The following is a 20,270-nucleotide window of genomic DNA, read 5'->3' on the forward strand; positions in this document are numbered from 1 at the left end:
TTCCTAAGGAGAGGTAGAGAGCTATGCTGTCATTATGAACTCGATAGTTTAACATGTAAAAGCGTGTTACATGGTGATAGAATGAGCACTAATTTAACGTTACAAAGCAGTGCATTGTAATATGTAAATATAGTACAGTAAAGTCTCGTTATATCGATATTCAAGGGAGTCCGAAAAAATATCGATATAACCGGGACTATCGATATATCCGACCCTGTTTGCATGTAATTTTCTCCGTGCGTGCATAGAAATAGTATCGATATAACCGGAACTATCGATATATCCGATATCGATATAACGAGACTTTACTGTATTATAATAATAATTTAGTTCCTGCTTTGCTGTATTCTGGAGTTTTCAACTCCTAAAAGTACAATGAAGTTTTATTTTTATCAAAGTTGTTGAAATGTTTTGCACTGTTTTTCATGACAATTGTGGGATTTTTTTTTCTCACGCTCTGAGTGGCCTATCCTGAGAATCCAATTTTTATTTGTGGAACAGTGTTGAAGGAGCAAGGAGTTTTCTAAAGATTATTTTACTATGTTCGCAACCTGTGAACACTATTATGTTTTCACTTCCCTGTGAGCATGAGTGTCTCGTGTCAGCAGTGCAACGGCTGAGCATCATCGCCAAAGGTCATGGCTTAATTGAGGCTCATTACAATCATTCAATTTTGCCGAGAGGCACAATACACCCCAATTCTCGTTGTAAAGCTTTAGCAAGCATTTTGACTGCTGTTTTCCACTTTGTAGTTGTCCTTCTGTCTAAAGCCAGAGCATATGTTCATGCCTTTACCAATTCTGAATCATTTCTTGTTGACGCATTTCCATTTTAGCACTGTCACTGATGTCATGCCTTATGCAAATAATTTACTGAATGACAAATGCCATTGACCTGTCATTGATCAGTATGAGAGCACATAATAAAATGCATTTAAATGGCTATCTTGCGTGTCCTGTCATATTACAATACTTCTTAAGTTTATGAAATATTAGAATATTCTCACATGAGTGTAAGGGTGCAATTCTAAGTAACAGATGTAATGGTCAGGATATGGTCAACACTCATCTTAGTGTATCTACGTAGTGACTGAATGAATGAATAATGTGGCATTTTTTCAAACCTGGGCTTGCACGGACCTGCCCTTTTATGACTTTTCATGAATGGACACTTTAAAAATAAAGTAATTGTTTTATTCTCCTAGAAATATAGCGACAAATGTTGCATCACAGCGAAATGAATGTGCTGCAAAATACACCTTTAATCTCATTACTGTTCCACTAGGTTTTGTTTTTACCAAAGTATGTACCATATGTATGAATTCAAAGCAAATATTGTAAAGGAAATGTATGTAGCCAACGCTTGATTTATCATCATGTGAGTGTGGCTTCTTATGGAATGTCCAGCATGGACTATCGGGTATGTACACCTATTCCACTGAATGTAAAAATGTCTCAAAAACTGGAAAACGTTTAAATACTGGCCTCGTGGTGATTATGCACGGGTATTATCTATCAGTTTGGCCCGTACAATAGATTGAAGGGGCATGCTGAATCGGGTTAAAGGCTGCAAGTCACGGCGGGGTCAAGTTACACGCACTCACGCATCCAAGTCAGGTTGGGTCTTTGCAGGAACTTTTTCAAACATCTCCCCGCCCCCGTTCGGAGCGTCAGAGCACAGTCTCTCCAGGGTGTCGCACAAGTCAGCCTCTCCACACTTAGCTTCAAACTTTTCACACGCATGTGCGCCTCAGGACCTATTTGACATCGCATTTAGATGCAATTTCGATCCAGGTTTATTGTTGTTTTAAAGTAGTCACAATCCTGCTCCTTCATACGTCTTTTAAACATTTGAACGCGTTTCCCCGGGGACTCGTCTTATTCCAGCAGACGGATGCAGTCGAATTAAAAAAGAAGGATGAAGGGTGTCTTGATAACGTGCCTAGTTCTGGTGCTATATAGCAGCGTGCAAAGGCTGCGGGCATCCCCCGCTTTGGAGGAGAGCAGCGGGTCCGATGGGAGCGCCTCGACCCTGGCCTTCGTATTTGATGTGACCGGCTCCATGTACGACGACCTCAAACAGGTGATCGATGGCGCCTCGAGGATCCTGGAGAAGACCCTCAACCGAAGGACCAGACCCATCAAAAACTTTGTGCTGGTTCCGTTCCACGATCCAGGTATCATTGTCATTTTCCCGAATGAATTATTGGATAGGATTTGTGTGCATAAACAAACTCTGAATGTAGCCCGTCAACCCTGTTGACTTATGTTATGTGTTTTTGTTAATTAAAATACATGAGAAAACAGCAAATCAACGGATAGACATATTTTGAACGATTGCTGCAACACTAAAGGTTATGCTAGATGTAATATGTGGTTGCATGAGTATGGGTGGTGTTTTATGCCGTGTTTGAAACAGTCTTCACTATGATCATGTCATTAAAGTGCTGCAAACCACAACAAAAAACATTCTTGTTCGTGCCTGTTAAGTCTTCAATATTATAGCATCATTAGGATTGTTTTAAGCGTTTTCTTTTGTTTGGGGAATACAAATTTTACATTAAATATCATTTGATAAATAAGATTAATTATATGGCATTACTTGACAATACTATAAATAACAAAAACTCGCTGTTACACGTTTTAGTCTTCCAATATCACTTTTTGTGGATCCATTGGTAACAGACATTTTAAGTTGTCAAACTCAACAAATAGTTGCGCCAGGTAAGGCTGCTTGCTCCTTCCCAGTAGTCTATGTATATTGGAAATGCTGAAGCTTGAAAATCAGAGTACCAAATGGGGGAGGGTGTTTAGGTTCTGATGAGAAGCATATGCTGTCTGCCTGTGTGTAATTACCACAATCACCCTCCCCAGCCCGCCCTATATCCACCATCCTCCAGTAACAAAAAAAACCTCATCCCCCCAGTAAAGGCAGCCTGAGGTGGTGATGTTGGTGATTGGGGGAATGTACTGGTGGTTTGTTTTAGCATCACTCGTTTTTTCTTGTTATGTGGTCTACCTGTGAGGACCTTGTAAATGTTTCGGATTGCAGTGGTGGCTTACAAAAGGTGCAATGGTGCTGTTAGGCCATTATGGACTCTCAGGATGAGCGCAGATTATATTTTTGAGGAAATAAATGAGATTGGCGAAGTACAGATTGATACACCTCTACTGTGTCATCATTCCAAGATACAACTCACCAGGCTCACTCAGTCACCCAAATGGGGCTAAATATTATTCAAGGCTGGTGCAAAACAACCTTGCTTCGTGTAAGAGGCATGGAGAGGGCTGGCGGTGAAGCTATTTTCTGCGCACGTTAACATTCTTAAATGGCCAGAAACAAAATCTGTGGAACTTCTGTATGAACAAGCGTTTGACTTGGAGCCAGTCGCAAGACGGAATCACACTTTCCTTGCCTCTGAGCTATTTCAGCGGACTGTGACAAAAGGTGATGACCTGTCCCAGGGTATTTTTTTAATGTGGTGTCCCTTCACACAATTTTACAAAAACTGGGCAGATACTGTAAATCCAACATCCACAAACTCTGGCTGAGTTAAAGCAAACAAAACCTTTCTTTTTGACGTGCTAGGTTCCGCCAAAATGTAATAGATTTACTTTCTTGTTGCTCATGTTAATTTTCTTCTTTTAATTGCACTCTATTTGGAATCTTAGTAGAACAATTGTATTCATATAAAAATAATTGTACTAAAAAAATATGACACAACCAAAAGTAAAAGTAGTCCTTCAAATGAATACAGGACTTGACGGTGTGAGTAAATAACTCATTGTAAAAAAGAGTTACTCAATTAATGAATGACTTGTGTGCAACTTATTTATTTTTATCAGAGAATTAATGTGAAGTAGGCACGTCAGTTTCATTTTTATAGCCGTTTTCATACTGACCCACCTTCTTACTATAATTCATTTGAACAAGAATTAGTCATTTTGAGACTAGAAATGATCATGCTGTAAGAGCTGTTCACCTGTCGTACACTTCTCTGAAACAATCAATTCATTATATTATTCAGGGACGGAGCTGCCATTATTTTTTTCAATGAACACTGCCAAACACATTTGGGGTGAATAATAACAGTGATTTTGAAGAGTCAAATAATGTGAAACCGCAAAAGGGAAAACAACCCCCCTTTTCCTTACAAAACTTTGGTCAGCTGTATGTCAATGTTGGCCTTGATGATCTTTACATCCTTGCAGATATCGGTCCGGTCTCCATCACCACTGACCCTAAAAAGTTCCAGCAGGATCTTCAAGAGCTGTTTGTTCAGGTGGGAAGGGAACACATGCAGCGATTATTGCACCGTTACTATAACACAATATTATCTCAGGCTTGATGGAAGAGGATGTGTACTTTTAGTTACTTGTCATATGCCTGGCTGGTATGTGTGGCTGCCGAGTTAGAATCTTTGCACACTGATTCATCTTTTTAAATTTGCACTGATGATGTCCTGACTTGAAGTTGAACAGAACACTTCTGAATAAGTAATCTTCTCCATTGGTATTTGAGAAAACACATTATTCTCACTATAACTTCCATAGGGTGGAGGTGACTGCCCTGAGATGAGTGTTGGAGCCATTAAGAAAGCTTTGGAGGTTTCTCTTCCTGGATCTTTCATTTATGTCTTCACTGATGCTAGAGCAAAAGACTATCGTCTGAAAAGGGATGTTCTTCAGCTCGTGCAACTCCGTCAATCCCAGGTAAACAATACATTGTGATATGACCAATTCAGTCTCTCAAAGTTTAGTTCACATTGTTGTATTGTCAACAAATCTCAAACAAAAAATGGATTTATTGTGTGAGCTTCTGGGCACAACTGAAACAAGTTCAAAGAATGCATATAGCATCTCAGTCATGGATGGGTGCAAGGTTGTCAAACTCTTGAGACAAGACAAGGTCAACAAGAAATGTCAGAAACCCCCAAAATTTGACTTTCTTGGGCTTATGCACCAACATGAATGTAATGATATGGAGTTTGTACTTTTCACAAGGTGATAAGACATAGCTACGGTACAGGCCATGACCAAGTTAAGAAACAAACTGGAGGTGAATGTATTGGCAACCAGAGACTTCTAAAGTGCCCCCCTTTTCCACATCACCGTATCCTACATTTGGGTATCTGAGCCCTTCGCCTTCTCTTGAGTGCAGTTTGCCAACCAGAAACTTCTAAAGTGCCCCTTTTCCACATCACCGTATCCTACATTTGGGTATCTGAGCGCTTGGCCTCCTCTTGAGTGCAGTTTGCCTTCCTTATCATAGCCAAAAGCCAAGTAAATAATGAAGACACTTGTTCTTTTGGTTCATAAGTCTTTTTCTGGCTCTGGTATTCATATGAGTTGGAATTTTAACGAAAGAATCTGAATGAAAGCATTCATTCACCAAACCACTTTATCCTCACTGGGGTCGCGGGGGGTGCTGGAGCCAATCCCAGCTGTCTTCAGGCAGTAGGCGGGGGACACCCTGAATCGGTTGTCAGCTAATCACAGGGCACACAAAGACAAGCAACCATCCATGCTCACACTCAAACCATGGCACAATTTGGAGTGTTCAATCAGCCTGTCATACGTGTTTTTGGAATGCGGGAGGAAACCAGAGGACCCAGAGAAAACCCACGCAGACCCGGCCGGGGAGAACTTGCAAATTCCACACACGGAGGCTGGAGCTGGAATTGAATCCAGTGCCTCTGCACTATAAAGTCGGCATGCTAATCACTCGACTACCGGGCCGCCAACATGAACATTTTAATTGAAATTTTAGATCATTCAACAACATAAAAGAAAACACAAGTTGAAACTAAATTGTACAAATACTAACTGTCGTTTCACTTCTCTCATTGCCAGGTGGTTTTTGTGCTGACTGGAGACTGTGGTGACCGCTCTCAGCCTGGCTACATGGCCTACGAGGAGATTGCCGCGACATCCTCAGGGCAGATCTTTCATCTGGACAAGCAGCAGGTCAACGAGGTTAGAGCATCGCATTTCTTGATTCTGCACTATGTACAGTCTTGTTTATAGAACGGTTTTTGCACATCTACATTTGCACAGTATACAGTTGACATTTTTATTTTGTTATGCTTAGAATATCTTGTTTTCTATCCTTTCACTCCCACCCCAACCCCATCCCTCTTCAATTGCTGCTGTGGACTGCAAATTTCCCCATTGCGGGACGAATAAAGGTATTCTGATTCTGATTCTGAAGCCTTATATGTCAGTCCGTTTACAGAAGGGATGTTTGCTTGGATAGTCAAAATCAATGCACCCTGCCTGAGGCAGGAGTGGAACTTTTTGGGATGCTTTGCTTCTAATTATACAACATATCACAACGGTCCTTTGAGTGTGCATGGGTATAATTAACGCATGTATTTTTTTTTCTTTTCTTTGATTTTTGGTCATGTTTCATTCAAATCCAAATACAGTTTTGAATTTGCATTTGCCTTTATTAGTCTTGCAGTGGAGAAATTTACATTTCACAGCAACAAAGTTTTAATGGTTACACACAGTTTTTCTTGTCACCATCATATTCACTTAAAATTTTGACACCATTCCACCCCATAATTATGTGTACCTTTGAGTTGTAAAAGCTATGCAAATACACCGATGTTGTGATTGTAATGGCACACAATGTGAAGAAATCCAGGGCCTATTCATACTTTTTCAAGACGTCCTCTGTGTATTTATATGAATAATCAATGTCCAATACACATGAAGCCACATTTTTATGCAACTCTATACATGTACTGTAATATGCCAAGGTAAAACACCACTGCACAAAGATACAAATATATCAAAATGTACAGTATACCTTGGCATAATGCTAATTGATGCATCACTTGCTGCATATTATAAAGAGCTGGCTTTGACCTTGTTTTTTTTCTCATTTTCCTATCTTCTGGGCTTAATATTAGTGTTATTTGACCAGCACAATTAACGTAGCATCTTGATATCTATATACGGTATGTGCTGGCATGGCAGCCATATATTTTGATCATTGTGTAGGAGCAACCATATGTTAAAGTTACTGAAATTAAAATGACCATCACACAGTTTTTCTTTAGGTTTATGATCATTTAAGCATAAAAACATATCCTGTCTACTTCATATCTAATTTAAAGCAGATTCTTTACTTACAGACAGTGTAGGTGTTCAAATACCTGACATGTTTCGGCGTCTACTTCCGCCTTCGTCAGAGTGTTACGGATGTTGTTGTGACGCGCCATTTTCAGCTGGTGTTGCTATGAGGGCGTGACCTACCTGTCAGATCTGACAGGCAAGTCACGCCGCCCGCTGTCCGTCCGTCCCTCCAGGATACTGCTCCAGGTTGTAGAGAGCATGTAAACTCCCTCATCCCTGTTGATGGTCCTTGGTCCTCGCTTTCAATGGATTCAATGGCCTCCCTGATCCAGCACTGATGTTTGTTTTCTTCGGTGCAGATGACTCTGGCCTTCTCCCAGTCCATGATATTTTCTCTTTTGCAGTGGTCTGTGATGGCTGATTTATGGTGTTCCTGTTGTGCTTGTTCTTTTGTTGCTCTTGTTTGTATTGTTGCTGTTGTTGCGCTCTCCACTATAGTAAGGGAGATACGGTGTTGTGGGATCCAGAAAAAAACCACAAGACAAGCAATGTGATACGTCTTGACTCAACAGTGGTTTACTTCGAATGCCCCGATCTAATGCAAACGTATGTGCACAACAATTTCCGGTCCAACGATCTAAAACACTAACCGAAGCAGGCGTTCCATGTTTAAATAAACATTTTCGATATATATCATTTGTAAACCAATAGAACTACGCGAATGTAACCAAAATAGGAAATACGATAATTTACAACCTGTCACATACTCCCCCTCAAAATAGATGTTGTCTCCAACATATGTACTAGTAAATACATAAATGCGCTGGACGACGTGCCCAAAACAATGACGCACGGTATTATGAACTGCATCCAAATATGAACTATAATAATGAACAGTTTACAGACTGGAACTCTTTTCATACATTCTGTTTACATTATAACAATCAACAATTCACAGACTGGAACTCTTTTCATACATTCCGTTTTACTTATACAGGGCTCATCGGGGTCTTCTTGTTTCCATCTCACTGTTCTATTAAACCGAAGTGTCGATTAACCATTTCTGTAGTATTTCGTGGCATAATAGGGGTGTGCGCCATACATCCAAGGCATTGTCTGTTCACCATGATATGGTACTGTCCCTACATTGTAGCAAGATGGCGAACCAAGGCGATCATACGTGAATACCTTGGGTCTCCTGTGTTCTCGTCGTGGCCGTTGATTTCCCCCAATATCAGGATTACTGGGGGGTGGCTGGGGAAAAGGGGGACACACTGTCACAGGCGGATCATTTTCCGGACCAATGTTGCCCTCCTGAGATTGGTCAACTTCCGCAGCTCCCGGCTCTGTCCCCGGCAGTTCATTCCCCAGTTGATTGTCATCATGGTGGGTTGTCTCCACAAAGCTCACGTCCCGCGGTTCTGGTGAGTCTGGTCGGGTGCTCTGGCGATGCAACACTGGATAATACTCATCCTCCTCATCATCCTCTTCCGGATCCATTTCCGGCATCTTGTTCGGTCGTTGCCGAGTGGACTTTTCCTTGGACTGGGACTGTAGTGAAGTCTCTAATGGCAAATGATCACATGGCAGCAAGAGATTGCGGTGGAGTATCCTAGATCTGCCCTTCCCCCTCTCAGGTTTCAGCTCATAAACTGGAATGTCTTGGCTGACTTGACGAACCACTGTATGAACAACATCCTCCCAGTGGTTTCTCAGTTTGCCTGAACCTCCGCGTGGGGTTAAGTTTCGAACCAGAACACGATCACCGGGCAACAGGGTAGAATACTTTAGTTTACTGTCATATAGTCTCTTACTCCTGGCAGCAGCTTTGTTGTTATTTTCTTGAGTGATCACATACGCTTCCTCCATGCCCTGTTTCCACTTCTTCACATAGTCCTTCTGGTTGGTGTCACCCTGGTTAGAGTCTGGATTCAAACTAAACAACATATCAACTGGCAAACGTGGTGAACGTCCATAAAGTAAGTAAAAAGGTGAAAACCCTGTCACCTCACTTTTGGTACAGTTGTAAGCATAAACGAGTTTGTTTAGTGAGTCTTTCCAGTTACTCTTTTGTTTCTCTGTCAGTGTCTTTAACATCTGGATCAGTGTTCGATTAAATCGTTCAACCTGTCCATTTCCCTGTGGATGGTAGGGGGTTGTCCTTGAACCCGCAACCCCACAATATTCCTTCAGTTGAGCAAAAAGTTGATTTTCAAATTCACCACCCTGATCATGGTGAATTCGAAGGGGGAACCCAAACTTTAAAGCATAGTCATTAAAGATTTTGTTTGCCGCTGTTTTGCCAGATTTGGACGTTGTAGCATAAACTTGAGCGAAACGTGTAAAATGGTCTACTAGCACAAGCACGTATTCATAACCACCCTTACATTTGTCGAGATGCAAAAAGTCAACGGAGACAAGTTCAAAAGGCTGAGTAGTCACAATATTAGTGAGAGGGGCTCTGGTCTCACGGTTGGGCTTTTTGTGTTTTAGGCACACACACTCTCTCAGTACATAGTCCTCTATTTCTTTTTGCATAAAGGGCCAGTAAAAACGATCCCTTACAAGGGAAAGAGTCCTTTCTACACCATGGTGGCCCATTTCATCATGCAGCTCTTTTAACACTGTCACCTCGTGTTTTTCAGGAAGCAGTAGTTGGGTTCTGTTTGCCGTTTTTCTGTACAAAACACCTCTGTCATTAAAGTGTAGCTTGTCCCATTCCCTCACAAGACAAACAACTTGAGGACAATGCTTTCTTAGTTCAGTACCTAGCGGTTTCGTCTCCGCCAGTTTGTATCCAATAATATGTCCTATAATGGGGTCAGTCTCTTTATCTAGCTTGATCTGTCCAACAGTCAATGGGGCTATCGGTGTGTTTAGTGACACCTCGGCACACGTAGCTGAGATTCCCATAGACCAAGCTGCACTAGACTCGTTCTGTTGGTCAACCGCTTGTACGGCAGCACTCACAGCATCATATGACATTTCTTTTGTACATCCTTCCATATATGTTACCATATCAAGGGGCATCCTAGATAAACTGTCTGCATCAACATTTTCCTTACCGGGACGATATTTAACAGTAAAATTAAAATCAGAAAGTTCTGCGACCCACCTGCACCCAGTTGCATTTAACTTAGCAGTCGACAGTACATAAGTGAGTGGATTATTGTCACTATACACAGTGAAGAATGGTGCATAGTACAAATAATCACGAAACTTGTCTGTGATCGCCCACTTAAGCGCCAAAAATTCCAACTTGCCCGAGTGTAAGTTATAATTCTTCTCAGCTGCAGTTAATGTCCGAGAGCCATAGGCTATCACGCGAAGTTTGCCATTTTGTCTTTGGTACAACACAGCACCTAAACCCCGGTTAGAGGCATCTGTATGCAAAATGAAAGGATGCGCGAAGTCAGGAAAACCTAAAACTGGTGGTTGAACTAAACAGTCTATTAGCTGCTCTAACACTGACTGATGCTCATCACTCCACTCAATACGTGTGTTGGAAGACACACTGTTATGTCTCACTTTCCATTTTTGTCTTTGATGCTGCTGAGTCTCAACATTCAGAGGGGCTTTAAGCAAAGCATACAAGGGACTAGCGATACAAGAGAAATCTTTGATGTATTGCCTATAATCGCTTAATAGTCCCAAAATGGCTCGAAGCTCAGACAGTGCCTGGCTGCTTGTTTTTCAGGGCACGCACTGCTGCTGTATCTGCCGGGTCCATTCGGCTACCCTCAGCAGAGACAATCCTGCCGAGGTACCTCACTTCCGGCTTGAAGAGGTCACACTTTCGGGCTTTGAGTTTTATTCCATTTTCCCTGAGACGTCGCAACACTCGTCTAACGTCCTCAACGTGGTTGTCAAATGTCCCGCTGAAAACAAGAATGTCATCAAGATAGGGGACACATATTTCGTCCCGTAACCCCTCCAGGCATTGTTCCATACACCGCTGGAACGCTGCTGGTGCATTCATGAGTCCAAACGGGATTCGAATCCATTCATAAAGGCCCCAAGGGGTCACGAAGGCAGTCAGGTGTCGGCTCCCTTTGGACATGAACCCCTGGTGGTATGCTTTGCCTTGGTCCAGCAGCGAGAAGATGGTGTTACCCCCAAGGCTATCCACCACGTCCTGTACCCGTGGGATGGGGTGCCGGTCAGGGTGTGTTTTCCGGTTCAGCTCTCTGTAATCAATACATAAGCGCAGTGTACCATCTTTTTTCCTGACACAGACGACAGGGGATGAGTAGGAGGAAGTGGACTTTTCCACCCACCCCTGCGCTATCAAGTCCTGTAAATAATCTTTCACCTCTCTGTACATTGGCTTTGGGACAGACATATATGTCTTTGAAACGGGCTCAGTGTCTTTCAACAAAATGTCCATTTGTAGGTTTTCCACACACCCTATGTCGTCGTCCGATTTTGAAAATGATGCCGATTCCTCTCTCAACATCTGCTGAACGGTCTTTCTTTTATCTTCGTCCAAATGAGAAAGGTCAATTGGGGGGTCCCACTGCTCACTGAGAGCGATGGTGGTATTCTGGACATGGACCTCATTGACAACCGCTGAAGGAAGGTCCCTTTTAAATATGTTAGCTGGGTAGACAGACCCTACTGACTGCACTGTACCAATAATAGCCTTTACTGGAAACCTAATATCATGATTAGTAGGGTTCTGGACACTAACAACTATCCTAGGGATGGAACCTGCCTTTACTGAGACCAACGAGTCACAAAGCTCGAGGCCATCTGGCCACTGTGGGTTTTCACTTGGCTCAAAAACCAATGTAACATCTTCCTTAAAGGGCTTAGCCCAGGGGTGGGCAAACTTTTTGACTCGCGGGCCGCATTGGGTTCTAAAATTTGACAGAGGGGCCGGGCCACGAGCATTTGGAGGGAATGTTTGGGCCGGAAATACTAAACCTAAAGAATTAAAGGACAACCGACGCCTCCGAACAAGTTATGTCCATAATTTGTAAAATCACTTCAAATGACTTCGACTGGGAGTATTTTACAAAGATTCCACAGCATATAGCTATAGTTTACGTTTTAAGACTCGCGCTGAATATTCATGAAGTCTTGTTTTCGAGTTGATGACGATCCCCATGTGACGTCACGTTTGGACCGCCCCTGACCGAGAAAGCGACACACAATGCATTTTGCGGTACTTTGTTTAGTCTGAAAACTTCGTGTTGATCCGTGTTGATGGCGAAATTAGAAGAAAAACACATAACGCAATGGTTGTGTGTTGCACCAAGACAACTATTTGATATTCGCTGACACAAATTCCCAGCTGACAAATTAGCCCATTTCCAACGGAGCTTGGGCTCAATCTTCTGCATTTTCTGGGTGCTACATTGCTGTCATTGACGGCTCGAATTGATATTGGAGGACACCTTTAATCAATTGCAAACATTGATGCTTTCCTCATTAGAACTATTTGAATCATATTCATAACTGGATGAGTAACAAGAAAGCATCTTCACCGAATCTGAAGCCATTGTTTTGATTCTCGAGCAAGGCAAGACGTCTTGGCGTGACGTCACGAACAAGGGGGTGGGACCTTCTGAAACTGGCCATTTCCGGATTCATTTTGAAGTCATCTTTATTGGTGTTTTTCATTGAACTAAAAATATCAGCCTGCCTGATTTGGGTATTTTCGATGCTATAAAACGTTTTTCAGTGGGAAACAAAAAAAAAGGTGCCGGTTGTCCTTTAAATGCAGTGTGTACAAACCTAATAGCACAGTAAGAACACTACAACCCAATTTATTAACTGTATTTCAAATGTCTGTGTAAGCTCTCAGTCGTACAGGAGTGGTCCATCGATGAGAAGGTTTCTTCAGCCGTCATCTGTACAAAAGTACAGATGACGGCTGAAGAAACCTTCTCATCGATGTATTTCAAATGTGAATAATATCCCTGATCAGTTAATAAATTTGTCTCAAAGAATATGGCGTTTACATACTATTTCGCAGATACTTGGAGGTGGAAATGGAAAGAGATTAAAATAACATATGCACTGTGATTTATCAAGATCGCGTCTGTTTTTATTTTCATTGAAGTTTTCATCGAAGGGGCAAAGTTAAAGAAATCAACATTTATTGAAAAATGGAATCACTTTCAACATTCAAAACATATTACACAACGAAATATTCAAGCTCAATAATACCTACTTGTGTTAAATTCCGCCAAATCATGGATGGATTGTCCTCACCGCGCGCTCTACAAACTCTCCACTGACGCCCTCGCCCTCACGCACAAACAATACACGTGTACGATCGCCGAGCACACAGACATAGGCTACTTGCAGTTGAAATTTGCATACTCGGCACGGCAGCCAATCAGAAGCCTGCTTCTTTCTTCCGGACTTTCGCAAGCGTTATAAAGTTATAAAGTCATTTTCCAAAATAGATGCACAGAACCTCAGCCCAGAAGATTCAAAAGAAGCTAACAACATGTGTGACGCTATAAAACGTAAATTTATATCAAACCGTGACTGTAAAGTGTACGTGAGACTTATGAAAGGGGCTTCGTGGCTCGTAGGAAGCAATGCAAACGTTGCGTTGTGCACCACAATGAGAATGGACTACTACAGCAAAATCTACAGCCATGCACATTTACCGTAAATTAAGCAAGGTAGAATTTGTAGTAGGTACATTCTTGATTTAAAAAACTTTATACTTCGTGACAATGTTTTTTAATGTGATTAGTTGTCTCATTGTGTTTCAAGTTGTGAAAAATGGGGCAGGCAACTTTTCAGTTATCTGGCCTGTTGTCTGCTAACTTTTTGTCATGAGTTTCAGACACTGTTTTTACTATAATTTGGGCAAGTTCGGCGGGCCGGATTAAAAAGCATAACGGGCCGTATGCGGCCCGCGGGCCGTAGTTTGCCCATGCCTGGCTTAGCCTGTACTTTGCATGGAATAATAAGTGAGCTATGCCTGGCTATAGTGAATCTCTCATTTGTTGTTTTTACACGGTACTCATGTGCTTGTCCCAGACTAACTGCTTTTATGAAAGTGGCAGCTTTATTGCGCTTAAGGTGGGGAAAAGCTAGTCTAACCGATTTCAAGAGCTTTTCTGTATCCCCTGTTTGTGACTCATTAGAGAGGCTATCTAACACAAGACGCTCAATGACATTAAACCCTATGATAGGACACTGTTGCTGGTCACCTTTTAGTACTAATACTGGTACAAGTAGCCCTGGATCATTAGCACCAAATTTAAATGGTATCTCAAGCCATCCTACATAAGGCATATCCGTTCCATTAGCTGCCACAATATTGAGAGTGTTATCAGGGTCAATAAGCTCATTCACATTTTTCAATGACACGTCAGGTAAGTTCGTTTGTTTCCATAACTCATCTACAGCACACACCTGGGACCCCGAGTCCCAGAGTGCTTCAACCCTTTTGTTACCCAAAAAGCACCGAATAAGACATTTCTTCCCCACTAACTCCCTGACCGAAGGTAATTTGCCACACTGTTTCTTATCTGTACGCTCGACAAATGACTGCTTATGTCTCTTCTGAACGGGGCCACATGTGTGGGGCTTACATTCCATTTTCATAGCACCACTGTAACGCTGGGACCTATCTGTCTCTGTGGTCACACCATGTCCCACTGGGGTAACCCTTTCTAGTTTAAAGCATGGTTCCGAGCTGAGTTCTGTGCTTTGCAGCCTGCTCTGAAATGTTCACTACTTCCACATTTAAAACAGTGCTGACAATATTCTTCACCTGTCTGAATACAAGAATAACACCTGGGCTGAGGGCGACGGGGCATGTAGTACTGCTGAGGGGCGAACCGCTGCTGGAACTGTGCTGCCCCCCTCATCGACCTGGGGCCTGGTGCTGGGTGGTACTGCTGAAGAGCTGATGGGGAGTGCTGGGTGTAGTAGTGCCTGGCTGGTGGATCTACCTGATATTGTGAAGGTGGAGTGAAGGCGACCTGTTCAGGGTAGTGGTCAGGCAGGCGTTCAGGTCCTCCGCTGGTGGGTTGAGAAGTGGCTGTTGGTTTCTGAATAGTCTCTTTGATCTGGGACACTTCTGCACGCAGCTCTTTTAACAGCATCATCTCTGACCTCATCTCTTTGATCTCTGAAAGGAGTTCATTCGGCACAGTAACAGTATTCTGCTTTAAGACTGTCTTCTTCCCAATCGGGACTGGTGTGTCATCTAACTGGACAGTGTTCAGCGTTGTCACCCGTGCAGCAGCATTTTTCTTTTTTTCCTGTCGCTCTTTTTCATTTGCACATGCCATGTTTAATTTTTCTAACAGTACTTCATCTAATGTGGTGGTTAGCAGGAGGAAAGGTTGCATGTCACTCTTTACATTGTCACTCTGTAACCCCGTCAGAACTGTGTGCAGGAATAAACTCTGGACCAACGTGGGATCATACTTCACCCCTGATTCTTGAGATGCAAAAAGAATCCTTTGACGAAGATCCATTGCACGCAGTAGAAATTTCTGTGGGGACTCTTTATTAGTCTGCACTTCCGATGAGAGCTGCTTGTACAATTCAGTGGCTCCTCTCTCTTGATAGTGAGATTGGAGAATCCTTCGTAAAGAAGGTAGGGTGAGATTTTCTTTCCCTTCGAGGTAGCTTCTCAACTGCAGACCTGGTGTTATGGCACGAACCACTGCATCGATGATCTCATCCCCCTGGTAGCCTTTACTGAGCCCACTTTCTATCTGTCTGACCAAATTAGGAAATGTGAGTTTATCTTTTTGTCCCAGTTCACCTATTTGTCCAGATATTTTGAAATCTTTGCGCCAGGGGGCAGTGTCTGGGGGCACTATGCTTCTCTTTCGCACTGCATCCCGACCTTTTTCACTTGGTTTGGCTATTCCTAGTTCAAAATCTTTTATACTTTCCATCAAGTCCTTTACACGTAGCAAACCTGACATTCCTCCATCTTCTAGCTCTAATTCAGCTCTTTCAATATAGGTTGACACAATATTAATTAGTTGGCGTCGAGTCTTTCCTGTAAGTTGCTCTCTTTCCAGTCCAGATATTTGGATTTCAGCACATAACTCTGACAACTGTTGAAAATTCAGTCCAAATAACTTGCCTTTGATGTCCAACTGTAATTCCTCCAACGCCATTTTCGAGAGGGTAGACGCAGTTCAACTGGCCGGATTCACTTCAAAGTCTTCCAGTGCCCTCTAGTGGTGGCTGTACGCACAGAGATGCAACCAGAGCACATGTAGAAACAAACCAGTAAACGGCGACGCCTCTCCGACTGGGTTGATTGGGGATATTCGGCGCGAGCTTCTACCCACGGCGAGTAGACAACACTCGAACGCAAATATCCCAGCGGTGCCTCCAAAATGTTGCGCTCTCCACTATAGTAAGGGAGATACGGTGTTGTGGGATCCAGAAAAAACCACAAGACAAGAAATGTGATACGTCTTGACTCAACAGTGGTTTACTTCGAATGCCCCGATCTAATGCAAACGTATGCGCACAACAATTTCCGGTCCAACGATCTAAATCGGTCCGACACGAAACACTAACCGAAGCAGGCGTTCCATGTTTAAATAAACATTTTCGATATATATCATTTGTAAACCAATAGAACTACGCGAATGTAACCAAAATAGGAAATACGATAATTTACAACCTGTCACACTGTCTCCTTCTCACACTCATTCTTGTGCTCTTTTTTTTTGTATTTTAACTCCTTCCTGTCTCCCCGATGTATGATTTATTGCACGGCTTGCATGGGATTTCATATATTGAGTTGCATTTATTTTCCGGGTGTATTTTGTCCTTTGGGTGTACCAAGATCTGTCCTTTGAGTGTGCATGGGTATAATTAACACATGTAGTTTTTTTTCTTTTCTTTAATTTGTCAGGTGTCAGGTATTTGAGCACCTACACTGTCTGTAAGTAAAGAATCTGCTTTAAATTATAAAAAAAAACATTAGTTTTTACACTTGATTGGCTATAGAACATTTTAACTCTTGATAGGCTCACGGGAAATTGTCTTTCTCAGATGTAGGACAATGAAGTTGTTCGCCATACGGAGGGCTAATGAGAAAATATAACACCAGGAATTGAACCTAAACTGTATCCATTGTGTTGTAAGGATTGTACCTCTGAGCCTCAGAGTTCTACCCTCTTATATTGTAATAAAACGACTGCCATGGACGTAGGTAAACATGCTGGGAATATCAGACAACTGCCTCGGACAGTCGCGCTCACTTCCTAGGCGGACACAAAAGAGGCCTGTCTTTCCTTTACATTTGATACTGGTATCCTGCCTGCCAACACAGTGGGTGTGGCAGTGCGGAACCCCTGCCAACAGCTCTGTGATCTGGTGACCTACTGTGACCTCAAACTTGTTTTAGTGTGGATGTGTTAGTGTGGGTGGGGTAAATATTAGTGGGGGCAAGAGGTAGGTCTGTTTTCCGTCAAGCCATGCATTCATGTAACCAAACATACAGGACTCAATAACCCAGCCCAAAGGAAGAGTTCCTTTCCTGTATGTCAGTTACTGTATTGTACTGTACTGGTTTGTTTTATTGCACTGAACAAAAGACTTGAGCTGTTATACCTGAACACTATGTAACTTTTTTTTGGTACAAGCATCTTGACATGTTCTAATTCCATGTAAACATCAATCTAAAAATTCATGAAGTCTTGTTCACAGGTCTTGGTTCGTCAATTAAGGCAAATTATTTCGCCTTGTAACTTGGGGGTCACCAACTGTTGCAATATTTTTTAATTCTTTCAAGAGTGTGAGCTGGTACACTCACCAGACTTGTGTCCGGGCAGCATGGGTTGGTTCCCACTCAGTGACAGTGTGAATGTGGGTGTGTATGGTTGTTCGTCTCGATGTGCACTGTGATCAACATGTTCAGTGGTCATTCCACCTTTTGCCCAAGGTTAGCTGGGTAAGGCTCCAGCTATGCATGCAACCCTCTTTAGGATAAGTGGTGTTGAAAATGGATGGATGGAATAATATAGGCTGATGTGGAGTTGTTCAACTTTGTTCAGCTTTGTACCGGGCCATGCCCCAGTGGTTGTGAACCACTGTATGAGCTTCATAGAGCAGGGACCTATCAGAGCAGAGGTCTGGCCCCGCCACCTCTGTCCAATAGGGATATATATAGGGCCAGAATTACCAGCACAACTTTAGTTCTCTGACGAAGCTCTTCGGATGAGGAGCGAAACATCTGACACCTTCAAAAAAGTAAAGATTACGGCTGAAGAAACCTTTTCATCACTGTTTTAGCTGTTCTCCTCCAATATACCTCAATCAAGTGAACAGCTTATCAGCAAGCTCTGCAGAAATCTAATAATGATCTGGAAAATTTAAACCAGCTATGTTGGAGGCAGCAATTTTAAAACATGTAGGATCGGGACCTGCGAGCACCCTAGTGGGATACCCCATCAACTAGAGTTATTCGAACACATCTAACCCCAAAACCATGAACAGGCTTTTAATAAAATGTGTCCAAATCATTATTAAGTAGTGGGTCTCAGTCTATGGTCTCCATGACGGGAGAGTGTCGAGCAATCTTATAATACTCCTTAATCCCCGGATATGATCTGTCATGGTTTTCCTCCATCGAACAGCTGCCCGATGCGGCTTGTGTTGGCTTCTCACAGCAGCTCATTGTCAGCTCTACATTTTACATTCTCTACAGTACTGCAGTTTGACCAGTCATTAATAATAACTTTCAGCACGACATAACTCAGTGTCATATACAGAGCAGCTATGATCATATTGTTGCTCAATACAAAATGTTGGAATTGTCAGTGGAAGCCCTGGCCACTGGTCAGGCATAAAGATGGTCTGCTTAAACCAAAATATAATATAATATTTAATTGATTCCTCTGCACATACCCATTTTTTTGTGTTAAAGAAGTTGGTAAAATCGCTGTAATGTTTTTTTCATTAGGTTGACAGAGGAATTCAACCTCTTTAACCGTTATACTTATCCTCAGGTCATTTTTCTGTGTGCAATACAAAGGCGGCCTTACTGCAAAACCGGTGGACTCACATAAAAGGTCTTGGCAGGTGTTTTAGCAGATCAATTAGTCCTCTCTAGGGTCCATCTGGGACTGATTCCCACTAATAAGCTTGATTTGAAGTGGGACTGGTTCTTGCAAATTCTCATGAGTGTCGTTTGTAGACCCAGACAAGAACAAAACTGCCCTTTGCCCAGCAAGCGGTGTGATTTCAAGCTGTCCTGGTTTAACAGCTGCACCACCAATTGTATTACTGACAGCTCTTCAAATGGGGTCAATGAAATTCAATGGAGTCCCAACAGTTGATTTAGCACATCGGTACATGCTTCTATGAATAGCAAATTGAGTCTTTGTGAGAGCCCTGCAAAATTGTTCAACTGAGACATCTTAGATGATGTTTCAAATGACTTTTGATCCTCTGCATTCCACAAGCTGCAACAGGGGGTAGCTGTGGGGCTCAGCATGCTTCAGATGAGCACTGTTGCATGGACGGTCATACTCCCATGTGTGCCTTCCACTTGTTTTTATCTGTGATGTGTGGCTGATGCACACTCCTATTGTGCTCTTTTGTGGAGGCTATAGACACCATTCAGGGCCAGATGTAGGTCACCTCTTAGCAGTTTCCTGCTCTGTAGGTGATGACTGCACATATGGCATGCATTACAGCTGTTTCCAGTTGTAAAATATCGGGACGAACCAGCTGCTGTCAGCAAAAGGTAGACATCATAGACATAATCATGTAGTCCTAATGATTATCTTAGCAAAGGTTTACTTGTTTTGGGGTTTTCTATAAATGTCTACAAATGTGTTTGTTGCATTTGGCTCCTCTCAAAAAGGGCCCACTGCAGTTTTCTTTTCTTGCAGCGTAACTGCAATGCGTCACTATATAAAGTCAGAACAAATACAACACAGCGGTTGCTGGTTAAGCATTTAGAAGTTGGAGGACAGAGGGTCCTTTGTGGCAATTGCAATGAGACCGTGATAATTGAGTGTGTGTTTCTTTTCTCGCTGTTGCTGTTTTCATTTATCAAAGAACAAAAGGGACTTGTAGTAAATCACCTGTCCAAACTGTAACTCTATAGCATAAGATGTTTTTATGGGAAGCTACAAGGTGGTTATTAGCATCTGGGATGACTGATTCTGAATTAAATTGGGCCATGACACATTGTTTTAGACCTTTTTAAATCAACTTGGGGAACAA

General features: G+C 42.4%; 2 protein-coding genes across 4 annotated transcripts in view; one reads left to right on the top strand and one right to left on the bottom strand.

Moving 5' to 3' along the window:
* Positions 1 to 1,689: 1,689 nt before the first annotated feature.
* The window catches only part of hmcn2 (hemicentin 2), a 66,018-nt gene continuing 47,437 nt past the window's right edge, over positions 1,690 to 20,270 (top strand). Inside the window, exons 1-4 of one of the 2 annotated variants that reach the window (XM_088994615.1) lie at positions 1,690 to 2,176; positions 4,212 to 4,282; positions 4,554 to 4,712; positions 5,853 to 5,975. In XM_088994615.1, the coding sequence (XP_088850741.1) occupies positions 1,918 to 2,176; positions 4,212 to 4,282; positions 4,554 to 4,712; positions 5,853 to 5,975 (612 nt within the window). In that variant the 5' untranslated portion in view covers positions 1,690 to 1,917. The remainder of the gene's footprint in view (positions 2,177 to 4,211; positions 4,283 to 4,553; positions 4,713 to 5,852; positions 5,976 to 20,270) is intronic. The other variant, XM_088994614.1, reaches the window with a different exon arrangement.
* On the bottom strand, positions 9,160 to 16,720 carry LOC148899394 (uncharacterized). 2 transcript variants are annotated; one of them, XR_016114724.1, is made up of 2 exons: positions 16,162 to 16,720; positions 9,160 to 11,269 (listed from the first exon to the last, which is right to left on the bottom strand). XR_016114724.1 is itself a non-coding variant. In XM_088994612.1 (2 exons), the coding sequence occupies exons 1-2, from the start codon at positions 16,193 to 16,195 to the stop codon at positions 11,243 to 11,245; spliced, it is 1,215 nt and encodes a 404-aa protein (XP_088850738.1). In that variant the 5' UTR covers positions 16,196 to 16,720; the 3' UTR covers positions 9,160 to 11,242. The 2 variants fall into 2 exon arrangements, 1 of the variants encoding a protein (XP_088850738.1); XM_088994612.1 differs by having other exon boundaries at positions 15,008 to 16,720.

Source organism: Hippocampus bargibanti, linkage group LG04, assembly GCF_051943395.1.
Source record: "Hippocampus bargibanti isolate YZ-2025 linkage group LG04, ASM5194339v1, whole genome shotgun sequence".
NCBI classification, from domain to species: Eukaryota; Metazoa; Chordata; class Actinopteri; order Syngnathiformes; family Syngnathidae; genus Hippocampus; species Hippocampus bargibanti.

What these genes read in the sequence shown, in the direction of transcription:
- LOC148899394 (XM_088994612.1), bottom strand. Translation starts at nt 16,195, where the DNA reads ATGGCGTTGGAGGAATTACAGTTGGACATCAAAGGCAAGTTATTTGGA. An exon ending in CTCCACCTTCACAATATCAG is followed by an intron (nt 11,270 to 15,007) that starts GTAGATCCACCA and finishes TATTGATTACAG; the next exon opens with AGAGCTGAACCGGAAAACAC.